This window comes from Capsicum annuum, chromosome 7 (genome assembly GCF_002878395.1).
Source record: "Capsicum annuum cultivar UCD-10X-F1 chromosome 7, UCD10Xv1.1, whole genome shotgun sequence".
NCBI lineage: Eukaryota > Viridiplantae > Streptophyta > Magnoliopsida > Solanales > Solanaceae > Capsicum > Capsicum annuum.
In genome coordinates, this window is record NC_061117.1 from 211,539,098 (window position 1) to 211,551,398 (window position 12,301).

General features: G+C 38.3%; 1 protein-coding gene and 2 pseudogenes across 1 annotated transcript; 2 read left to right on the forward strand and 1 right to left on the reverse strand.

Moving 5' to 3' along the window:
- Window positions 1-3,907: 3,907 nt before the first annotated feature.
- Window positions 3,908-5,679, forward strand: LOC124885888 (EP1-like glycoprotein 1). The gene is made up of 2 exons (XM_047394140.1): window positions 3,908-4,027; window positions 5,215-5,679. Exons 1-2 carry the CDS (start codon window positions 3,908-3,910, stop codon window positions 5,677-5,679), a joined length of 585 nt encoding a protein of 194 aa, XP_047250096.1.
- An 827-nt stretch (window positions 5,680-6,506) lies between these two features.
- Window positions 6,507-8,450, forward strand: LOC124900106 (annotated as a pseudogene).
- On the reverse strand, window positions 7,545-12,051 carry LOC107876838 (annotated as a pseudogene).
- Between the last annotated feature and the right edge of the window lie 250 nt (window positions 12,052-12,301).

Consider the following 12,301-nt stretch of genomic DNA (forward strand, 5'->3'; position numbering starts at 1 on the left):
TTTTTGTTGGTAGTTTTTATGAACGTTGAAGAAAGAACACTCCTCTTAGAGAGAAAGAGTCCACAACCGAAACTAGGTCATAGCATAAAGGTGAATTCTCTTGTGTATTGCATTTTTCTTGATACGTTGGTGCTTGGATGGTGGACGCCTCTCTTGTTTCAATTATAAGAGTGAGGTATTTTTTGTGTGAATTATTAAAGGTCCTAGAGTGGAATATGCTCGTGGGTTGTTAGGACTACATCAACACTTGTCTAACTATCTATCTTGTATCTTGTTTTAGTTTCGACTTCTTGTGTTGTTAATGTAACTCGTTTGTTACTGTTGCTATTGGAATATTGTGGAGCTTCATCTTGTGTTGCTAAACTTGTTTTTGGATGGCTGTTTTGGTGTATTAACACCTTGTATCCTTTTCTTTCTTGTTCTAGATAGTGAATTCGAGAGAGGTCCCCCATTTGGTCCCCCATTTGTTTTTATTTGTGGACTATTTTGGGGTGTGATTTCGTGTTTCGTTGTTTTTTCCATATCATTTGGTATCAAAGAAAGGTTTGATTTTTTTTCCAACAAAATCAATCTTGGGATTGTTATCTTGAAAATAAAAAAATAAAAAAGAAGAAAAAAGAAAAATGTTATTGTTCACGTTTTTTGGGTCTTTCAAAAAACTTGATTTTTGTGTGTTTTGTGTGTTTCTAGTGTTAGATCTTTGCTCTCTAACACTATCAGAGTCTATAAATTGAAAATCCCAATAGAAAAGAAGTGTCAAAATTGAAAATCTCAAAAAAATACTAAACCCGTTTTTGACCCTATGTCAAATTTTGAGTTTTTAATTTTGTGTTTTTCTTGTGTTTTTAGTGTTAGATTTGTGTTCTCTAACACTATAGGAGTATTGGGTTTGAATTTGAGCTAAATTGGAGGTTATTTGACCCATCCACCATTGTTGAGCTTGAGTTTGAAGAAACTTGAAGGGTTATTTTTGGTACAACCCTCATGGAACCTGAGGCTTCAAATGCACAAATAATGGAAAATAATGCCATCAATCTCATTTTGGCTCGCCTTGATGATATGTCCCGAGACCTTGCTAGGGCGAATGTGGGTCTTGAAAAAATTGGCTCGTATGTGGTAACTATGAGTGAGAGATTGGATCGAATAGAGAGTCGAAGGAACTCTCGTGCTTTGACTCCCGACACTTTACTTCCAATGACCAATCCTCCAAGACCATCACTTGATTCCGCAAGCCAAGCTCCAAATAGCCCTCAAAACCAAGACATAACTAGGCCCATTTCCCTATAATTCGATCAAGTCCAACAAGGACTTGGACTCCAAATGCCTACACTAAAACCGAACCCTCCCATCCAAGATCCACTTAACCAAAGGCGTCAACTTTCACCAATTCAAATTCCTTCCGTCCAAGCTACACAACCGAAGCTCCACTTTACTAAACCAACCCTCTTGACCGAAGCTCCACTTTACCAAAACCGATATGTCCATGTAAAGGAGAATGGTAGAAAGGAACATAAAGGATATGGGGTCTACAATAATGCTTGTATGATGGTAGGATACTTAAATTGGATGAGATTGAAGGTAAAGCTCAAGATGGAGAGGAAGCCAAGATTCAAAATGAAGATGTCGGCCAAGATTTTGTTGTTATTGAACTTGTGGATTCTCCATGTTTTGAGGACTGTTTTGGGTGGTTTCTTTTGGAGGGCCAATCGTACGAGATGAAGCCGTGAATTTGTGGTCAAATTCCTCTCAAGATGGAGTGGATGATATGAGTACGATCATGATCATGGCCACTTTTTGAGTATTTTGAAGACCACCTAAAGAGTGCACAAGTCTAAATGTGAAGGAGGCCCAAAACCGTCCCAAGCATACTCCATAGGCTGTTTTTTAGAGCCCTTTTCATTAAAGGGCCTTTTAGTCTTTTGTGTTTTATTTTGTAATGTAATATAAATTGAACATTATAGTGTTTTAGTTGGTAGTTTTTATGAATATTGAAGAAAGAACACTCCTCTTAGAGAGAAAGAGTCCACAATCGAAACTAGGGCATAGCATAAGGGTGGATTCTCTTGTGTGTTGCATTTTGCTTGATACATTGGTGCTTGGGTGGTGGATGCCTATCTTGTGTCAATTGTAAGATTTAGGTGTTTGTTGTGTGAAGTGTTAAAGGTCCAAGAGTTAAATATGCTCTTGGGTTGTTAAGACTACATCAACACTTGTGTAACTATCTATTTTGTATCTTGTTTTAGTTTCGGTTTCTTGTGTTGTTAATGTAACTCGTTTGTTCTTGTTGCTATTGTAGTATTGTGGAGCTTCATATTGTGTTTCTAAACTTGTTTTTGAAAGGCTGTTTTGGTGTATTAATACCTTATATCCTTTTCTTTCTTGTTCTAGATAGTGAATCCGAGAGAGGTCCCCATTTGGTCTACGATTTGTTGTGATTTATGGACTGTTTTGGGGTGTGATTTTGTGTTTCCTTGTTTGTTCCGTATCAAATACTTAGCTCCATGTCATGACCGCGCGTAGCTAATTCTTCAAAAGTTTAAGGCTTAATTCCTTGGAGGATATACACAAGGCCCCAACGCATCCCTTGAATGCAAACTTCAACCGCAGAAGTTTCAAAAAGTTGATCCTTGCAATCAAAGCTTAATGTTCGCCAGTGATTTATGTAATCCAGTACAGGCTCATCTTTAATTTGTCTTGTATTTGTCAACTCCATCATGCTGATCATACGACGGGTATTGTAGAAACGATTTAGGAACTGACTTTCTAGTTGCTCCCAACAATCAATTGATCCAGACGCCAAGTCTGTGTACCAATCAAAAGCATTGCCTTTCAAGGAGCGAACAAATTGCTTGACAAGAAGATCACCGTGTGTACCAGCACTGCTACAAGTCTCAACAAAATGACCGATGTATTACCTTGGATTTCCCTTTCCATAAAATTATTAAAATTTGACAGTTGATATCTAATTGGCATCGGTAAGCCCTCGATCCACTTAGAATACGGCTTTGAGTATCCTATAAAACTTTATGACGGACCGTCATATTGTACCTTGATGGTGTTTGCAATCATATCTTGCAGTTGTTGAACTGTTAGAGTAGCCACTGAAGTGGATCGATCATCTCACTTGTCTTGATGAGAGATTCACCATCAATTTTTTCTCACGGTGTTGGATTATAATTTGACTCTCCAGGATTGTAGAGATCTAACTTGCTCATAAGTCGGGCGATTTGATGATCTTTCTCATCAACAAACTTCTTCAAGGCTTCAATAGTTTGCTCCATCATTGCTAACATCTCGTCCAAGTCAATTTCATCAACCATGAAGGTGTTGACTTTCATTGAAGTTGGAGAATTCATTAAGTTTTCAAATTCTCCAAAGTTGCAGCCAGTTTTAGATGGGTCATCTGATAAAATAGATGCAAAGTTGCCCCCAGAGGTTGTAGTTACTGCCGAAATTTGAGATTTTCTCCTTTTTGTCATCTCCAAAATGGTGAAGTATTGGGATCCATCCAAAACACAAGCGTTAAGATTGCGTCGATTAATGGGGCCAACAAGTTTGATATCAATAGACGTGGCAATAGTAGACTTCTTACACGAAACTTCATTGATTTTTCTGAAGTCCATTGTAGTAGTTGAATATGTGATTTCCTTTGACTTGTAGGAGGAAGAGATGAGGAGCAGAACTGGTCCCACTGGGCGTGCTAAAATTTGTCCGCAACAAATTTTCGTAAGTGCGCCGAAAATTAACTGCAAGCAAAAATAAATAAAAGAAAATGATAATTTTATTAAGATGAAACTTGTGAGTACAATTCTGTTATTATCTCGATTCTTCTCTCCTAAGTTTTTTCGTGATTCGAGGGCCTTTGCAGTGTGATTCTCAAATGTAGGATGATTTGAGCCTTCTAGAAATGCATTTGGATCTCCAGGAATGTGAGACAACACTTCGTCTTGTCGAGTTGATCTCCGAGCAGAACTCCGCTAGTCAATTCTTTAAAGAGCTGTGTAGGAAATACAGAGCTTTCTCCAATGTTTACAGAATGTCCTCTTTTTTCTTTTCTCCCCTTTAGAATGTTATGTTACTCCCTTATTTATAGCTGTAGGGGGTAGGCCTAGTTGCTTGTGATTGGCTGAAACATGTCATTTGCCACTTGGCGCTTTTTGACTGGTTGTTGAATTTGAATGAGATTTCCACATCATTTGTACACGTGGCGGAGTCTCATTGGTCTTGGATTTGACTGGAATACGACGTCACTTGATGAGTTTGGGCTTCAAGGTGAGATGGACCTTGATGAGGAATATAATTGGCTTATTATTTTTTTAAGCCCAAAATAAGTGTAAACCCAATAAAATGTGGATCAAATTTAAATTTTATATGAATTTGATCCAATAAATTTTATGTGTCCACAATATTGAATACCCTCGGCTAGTTCGTATGCCTACTTCTTCCAATTTTGAACCCGCTTAGTGAAAGTTCAGGCTCCACCACGGGCTACCCATAGTGGAGCCATCAAGGATGACAAATTTAGAGCGTGGTGCTTTGTTATGATCATATTGCATACAAAGGTCTCACATCGGTTATATGGGAAACTGATGTGGGGCTTATATAACCTTGGACTCTCTCACTTTAATAGTTAACTTTTGGGGTGTTGTTCTGGTAAGGTTGTAACATTTTTGTAAGAGGTGGAACATGGTATCTCTTCAATTACTGAAACAAACTGAATAGATGATTACTCACTAGGATATTTACCTATACTATGACTTATAAAATACAACAACAACATACGCAGTATATTTACACAAAGTGGGAATCGAGGAGCGCAGAGTGTACCACTAGCTCAAAGGTAAGGTAGAGAGGTTAAGGAGAATTAGCAAATGATAGAAAAGTCAAAAGTTTGATTTATCGGTGTCTGTCCCACCGTCTTAAGTGTGCAGCTGGAAGATGAAGACTTGCCTTGGCTACGCTGATTTGCTAGGTTTGACTGAAAAGCCAAAAGAAATATAGCAACAATATTTATTTAATTTGGTAGCTTATGTTGGATATCGTTGCTTCGGCTTTTGGGAGTACAGTCTGAAAAGAGTCCAATGGCTCTTGATTATCGCCCTTATCATGCCACTCTTTTCATGGCTAATCTCCTCATCCTTTCTCATAGCATTTGATTAGTGGTCAACCTCCTGGAACTTTTATTACAAATTCCTCCATTTCCTGGATCAATAGACCCTCCGATACAGTGAATTCCACAGATGGAGCCACACACCCATCCCATCGAGAGAAGGGAATGGGACTATGTTTGTCTGTGGTTTCTTATGTGACCATGATGGCACTGCTTGCGTTTTTGCTGTCCTTATATTCCCAAGTGAATATGATTCTTATCTGTATTACCCAAGATTAGTTTGGTCACCTAATCGGGATAATCCAGTCAAAGTTAATGCAACCTTACAACTTAGGCAAGACGGAGGCTTGCTCTTGATGGACTCGAATGACACTTTGATTTGGAAAACGAACACACGTGGAAAGCTTGTTTCAGGATTCAAGTTGACGGAGATGGGAAATCTTGTCCTCTTTTGCAAAAGTAACGACACTATTTGGCAGTCCTTTGATCATTCTATAGACTCTTTGGTTCCGGGACAAATAATGGCCCCTGGACAGAAGCTGATATCCAGCATATCAGCAACAGGCTAGAGTGAAGGTATGTTCACACTTGGTGTTAACAGTTCGGGCATTTTGCTCACATTGAGTCAAATCCACGTCAACTCTATATCTCGACACTCGATGTGGGGAAACCTGTTCCTGGACTAAGCTTCCTATTGAAAAGTAGAGGTCCCAGAGGGATGGTAATCATAAATTTGGAACTTTTAAATGCCTGATTCATGAGATTTGGAGCTTCTGGGCATTTAAGGTTGTGTAAGTGGACAGGATCTTGGTCAGAAGAAGCTGATCTATTGACACACTCCATTGGTGAGTGCGGGTATCCAACCGCATGTGGAAATTACTCTGTTTGTGGAAATGGGCAGTGTAGTTGTCCTCAAACCGTGGTTGGTCAGACTAACTTTCTCCAGCATATCAATTACAGGCAGCCAAACCAGGGTTGTGTCCTTGTCACACCTATTTCTTGTGAACATTCCCAATATCATATTCTTATGGAGCTTAAGGACGGCTTATATTCCCCAGTATTTGCAGTATGGTATAAAAACAGATTTGGAACATTGCAAAAGGTCTTGCTTAAGCAATTGTTCTTGCAAAGCAGCTCAATTTCGATTTAGTGATCCTGGTAACAGTGGGAGACTGCACATTGTTGAATGAAGTGTTTTCACTCACGAACGATGATGGAGCACTCAATAAGACCACACTTTTCATCAAGGCGCAGAATTCTTCTAACCTACAAGACTCTCTGTCACATGTCTCTTCAGCAAATAAATCAAGGCGTCTAGCATTATATGTAGGAGCCATCACTGGATCTTCAATTGGTTGGATTTGTGTTATCATAACCTGCTATGTTTTTCTTTGAAAAAGGAGAGAAGGAGTTGAGGAGGCCGAGGAGGATTTCCTTGACCAAGTACCTGGAATGCCTATTAGATTTTCGTACGAGGAACTAACTGTTATGACAGAAAATTTCAGTAAGAAGCTTGGGGAAGGAAGATTTGGTTCTGTCTTTGAAGGAATCATGAGTGATGGCACCAAATTAGCTGTGAAGCACCTCCAAGGTGTCAGTAATATGAAAAAATCATTCTTAGCAGAGGTAGCTACAATAGGTAGCATTCAGCATGTCCATCTGGTAAGACTTGTTGGATTTTGTGCTGAGAAATCACACATGCTTCTCATTTATGAATACATGGCCAGTGGCTCTTTGGATAGGTGGATATTTCACGGAAAGCATGAACGATCACATGGGATGTTCGGAAAAGAATCATATCAGACGTTGCCAAGGGCTTAGCTTACCTACATGAAGATTGTAACAACAAAATTATTCATTTGGATATTAAACCGTAGAACATTCTTCTTGATCATAATTTCGATGCAAAAGTATCAGATTTTGGGTTATCAAAGCTCGTGGGAAAGATGAAAGTAAGATAGTAACAACAATGAGAGGTACACCAGGTTATTTAGCGCCAGAATGGTTGAACTCGGTCATTACTGAGAAAGTAGATGTTTATAGCTTTGGAGTTGTGATCTTGGAAATAATCTGTGGCCGAAAGAATTTAGATAGTCTTCAAGATGAGGATGATATGCATTTGCTTAGTTTGTTCATGAGAAAGGCAGTGGAGACAATTCTCGGAAATGGTGGACAAGAACAGTGAAGACATGCAGCTCCATAGAGAAGAGGCTGTTGAAATGATGAAGGTTGGTGATTATACCAAGAGGACTTCCATGTCCTTGGTAGTTAAGGTGTTGCAAGGTTTAGTGGCTGCTGAGACCAACTTGGACTACAACATCCCGTATCCACCAACGACGAGAAGAATTGCTGACGCTAATCAAGAAAGGGAAGATGTGGTTGGTATAACTTTACCATTTCCATCAGAGTTGTCAGGACCTAGGTAAACAGCTTATTAAGTTCCAACGCCGTCACTGCAGAATCGCTCCTCCGTCACTTGCATTAATTCTGTTATAAATTGTATATATATCGTTAAAGTACTATAATTTCAATTTTTACGACTTGCTTTGTGATCCTTTGTAGCATTTATATCAAGATTGAATAGTTAATGAATCACAACCATATGTCCATTCCTCAGAGTTCACTTGTTATTTGTTTCCAAAAGCCATTTTATGTACTTCAGTATCAACCATTGTATCACATGCCTGTTCTTAAACCACATGGTACACACAAGCTTTCCTTGGAGAAAAGAATGTGACCAGCAACTTCCACTAAGGAGATCCTCTGTATTAATTAAAACTTCAGCACGACTTTGAGTGGACTTAAACAAGAGAGGGTTACTCGGATGGTGTGCACCTTCCAGCTCCAATCCTAAGGTTGTGGATTCGAGTCACCAGGGGAGAAAAAAAGGGTAGGATCTCCTATGGATTGGTAAAAAAAATGTGAACTGGCATATAAGAGTGGAAAATCATCACGAGTCCGGAGTCCTTTAAGGAATATTTTTAATTAATTTCTGTAGAAATAATAAGTGAGAAGCATAAGCAAGGCATGGAACCTTACTTTACTAGACTAAATACAGGAAAAGAAATCCCCTTTACCTTCCTGTTTACACGATGTAAAACATTAGCAATGGGGCAAATTGAGTAAACTAGGATTAGCATTGCTTTATACAATACTCAGTTAAAGATGGGTGACCAAACAAGAGGATTTGATGTTAGTAAGATTCCAATTAGTTAGAAACTGTTGGTTGGTACAGTACTTAGATATCTTATTTATTGATATACAAAGATGCAAATTAGCAACTTAGAAAAGAAAGATAATTGTTTATCTATTAAAGCTAGTGTAATTCTCCTTCTATATTATGATATACTTTACGTGTTGGCTAAATTTCGTGCTACCAAAGTGAAGGAAGAAATTTTGGGAAACAATAGTACAAGAGAAAGATGGATCTGGTGATGAAGCATGAAAATACAAACACAGATAGACAGATTCCTCCATTCTTCTCAGAAGGAAAAAAAATGTTTGCCTTGGTCAGGATAAAATTGAAGGCAGTAATGAACTGCTACTGTCTTCCCCCTGCTGGTTGTCTGCCCCAACCTCAGGTAGGCTTGTGAAATCGTAATCCATGTTGGTTTCAACAGACACCAAACCTTCCAATGCCTTAACCACCAATGACATGGAAGGCCTCTTTGTAAAATCAACCTGTAGACACCACGCAGCAATGCCCATCATTTCTGTCACTGCTTCTTTGTGCATCTGCATATCCTCATTGTTTTTGTCAACCATAGCCATGAGTTGTTGTTGTTCAGCTTTTCTTTCAAAAGCACTTAGCAAATGGATATCTTCATTAGCCTGGGATGAGTCCAAATACTTTCGCCCACAGAGAACTTCCAAGAGCACAATACCAAAGGCATACACATCTACTTTCTTAGTGATTACTGATTTCAACCATTCAGGGGCTAAATATCCTCTTGTCCCTCTCATTCTAGTTTCAATTTTGCTTTTGTCTATCTCAATTAGCTTTGACATCCCAAAATCAGATATCTTAGCATTGAAATTTTGATCAAGAAGGATGTTTTGTGGTTTGATATTCAAATGAATTATCTTCTGGCTACATTCGTCATGAAGATAAGCTAATCCTTTGGCAATATCTGTTATTATTCTTTGCCATGTAAGTCCATTCTCTTGATTCTTATTATAAATCCACCTATCTAGTGATCCATTTACCATGTGTTCATAGATCAGAAGTCTCTCTCTCTTTTCGGCACAAAATCCAATGAGTTTTACCAGATTGACGTGGTGAATGCCACCGACTATCTTTACTTCTGTTACGAATGACTCCATCACATGACCTAGACCATCCAGACGCTTCACAGCTATTTTGGTGCCATTACTCAGTGCTCCTTCATATACAGCGCCAAATCCTCCTTCCCCGAGCTTTCTGCTGAAATCTTCTGTTATTATTTTTAACTCATTGTAAGTGAACCGAGTTAGCATTCCCGGTAAGATAGAAAATCCCCAGCCTTTATGGAATCGCATGTCCTCTTTTTGAAAAGAACAAAGCAAGCAGTGATATTTAAATTTATCCCAAAGAAAGCTGCAAGAGTAGATCCTAGTATCACAATGTGAGATCTTGATTTTTTTCCTCCAGAAATGATTGAAGACTGATTCTGTGCTTTTGAGGAATTCTGCACCTTAAGAAATACTCACTTGTCCGTTCCTTCCTCGTCTATGAGAGAAAAGACGTCAGTCAGTAATAAACAGCTCCCACTTGTAGCCCCATCCGAATCATCTCTGAAGACCACAGCTTTGCAGGAACAGTCTCTCAGGCAGGTCCTTTTGCAATCTTCCAGCTTTTTCCCCTCAAACCGTAATATGCTTGAAGCTAGTTCATGATTCAATTCAAATGCAAAATATGTAGTATTCCTGAGCTCTATGAAACTATGATACTGGGAAGAGTTGCAGTTAATGGATGTCAGCTGTGAACATCCTAGATCTTTTTTCCTCTCATCTGAAGAAATTTTCCTCTGGCAGACAACTACATTGCCCGTCACCGGTACAAATGCCATATTTTCCTTGGGTACCCACAGTACCCTCCATAGGGAATGAAAATCACAGATATGACTTCCCAATTAAGTACTTTGACGTCCCATTGGTATACCCGTAAATTTCCATCAGAATTGAGCTGGTGATGTTAGAGGTTCTTGTAGAGCAGTAAGTGTTTGACCATCAAAACTCAAATAAATACTATCTGGAGAACTTGAAGCATAGTAAACTGAGGTGGATCAGAATTGATGTAAGTACGCCAACTTCCATTGAGAACAGTTAAAGAAAGCAAACCTTGACTCGAATTGGCGTATGAAACGCTGGCTACGAGCTTCTTTCCAGACACCAAACTCTGCCCAGGGAGCAAGGCATTCTGTAGGATGATCGAAAGATTGCCAAATTGAGCGATTGACTTTATCAAAGAGCACGAGATTCCCTGTGTCTGTCAATTTTAAGCCTGAAACAGATTTTCCAGTAGTATTAGTGGACTAAACAAGAGTGCCATCCGAGTCTAGCAAGACCAAGTTACAATCTTGGCGTAATTGCAAGGTTGCATTGGCTTTCACCGGATTGTCTCGATTAGCCGACCAAACTAACTGGGAATCCATTAACTTCCTCTCACTAGAGGAGGTGTCAGGGATTGTGAAGAAGATACCGAGAAGACATTCGGCACTTTGATCATTGCAGTAGAAGCCACAGAAGTGGTACTTAGCTCCATCGTTACCACTCAGTAGGATGGGCGTAAAGTACAATAAGCCATATGTGGAATCTGCAGTAAGTGAAAACGGCCTGTTGGTCCAGGAAGTGGAAAGTCCAGCAGTAGAATTCAAAAGACTGGAATTTACGTACCACGAAATTGTCTGGGATGAAGCAGACCTTGATGATAACAAGTGGAGATAAATGATGAGTAGGATAGGAAAATATAATCTCTTTTCTGCAGACATTGATTCAATACTGTAGCTTAAAAAAAAAGTTCGAATTTTGGGCCAAAATAGCTAGCTACTCCCCCTGTGTTATACTAATGCTTGCTGTTCTGCCTGTTTCTTGGAATGTGTTTGATAAAAGAGAGCATTTTATCTATTTAATAAAAATAAATTATTTCACATGTGGCATTTTATCTATTGTATATAAACCAATAACTGAATGCGTGTATCTGGGGGTTCCCTTTTACACGTGAAGCATGAATATGTGTTATAATATACAATATTGGTTCCCCCTTCCACTAGCTTTCTTATATTAAAGCAAGTGGGAAGACAGACTGGTGTCTTCCTTTATCCTCATTTAGTATATTTTAGAAGTGTTCCAGGTTGCTACTTGATAGTATAAAATAATGAAATTAAAAAAAGGAGACGAGAAAAGGAGGAGACCATCTAGTAAGTCAAAAAGTTTCATTAATAAACAGCGAGTCGGTGAGAGGCAACTGTTATTTCATTTATTTGAGATCTTTTGTATGTTAAATGATCTTTTCAAGTCTTATTTTTAATTAAATAAACTATAAGTATTATTTTTTAGGGGAATGACTCCATTTTTTAGACAAATTTAGAATCTATCCGATCAATATATAGACAGATCAATTATCAATCCAACAGATGATTATTGATCCGACTTATATATGGACAGATCGATTATTAATCCAGCAAATAAGAAAATAAAAATAGGTCATTTTGCTAATTGAAAATTTTAAGAGGCTTAAAAACTAAATTTTCTCAGTAGGCCATTTTACTAATTGGAAACTTGAAGAGGTTTAATAGCCAATTTTTCTCCATTTCTGAATAGCTTAACCGATTGTGCTGCTGATGCCTTCTTTCTTTCCTTTTCCTAGCTCTCATTCATCCATCTATCTGTCTGTTTAAGATTTTTCATTTTTATTATCGTTGTCTGCCTGGCTCGATGTATTTTTCTTTGTTGTGAGAACATGTGAAGACATATTTGAAGCTCTAACGATATGGAAAATAAGACATTTAACTACAGTTTTCGCTGCTGTTAATAGAATAAGTAGACCCTTTGCTATTAGAAATATAAAATATGCTGCATATGAGGATGTATTGATACACAAAGATACAAATTAGAAAAAAGCGACAATTGGTTAGCTATTAAAGCTACCTTAATTTTCCTTTTACATAATGAAATTATTTACTGGTTAACCAAATTGCAATGCTAACAAAG

Bases quoted from the DNA above. Each gene is read 5' to 3' on its own strand.
- LOC124885888 (XM_047394140.1), top strand. From the start codon at position 3,908: ATGCATTTGGATCTCCAGGAATGTGAGACAACACTTCGTCTTGTCGAG. The intron at 4,028-5,214 runs GTTTACAGAATG...CTGGATCAATAG, and splicing joins AATACAGAGCTTTCTCCAAT to ACCCTCCGATACAGTGAATT.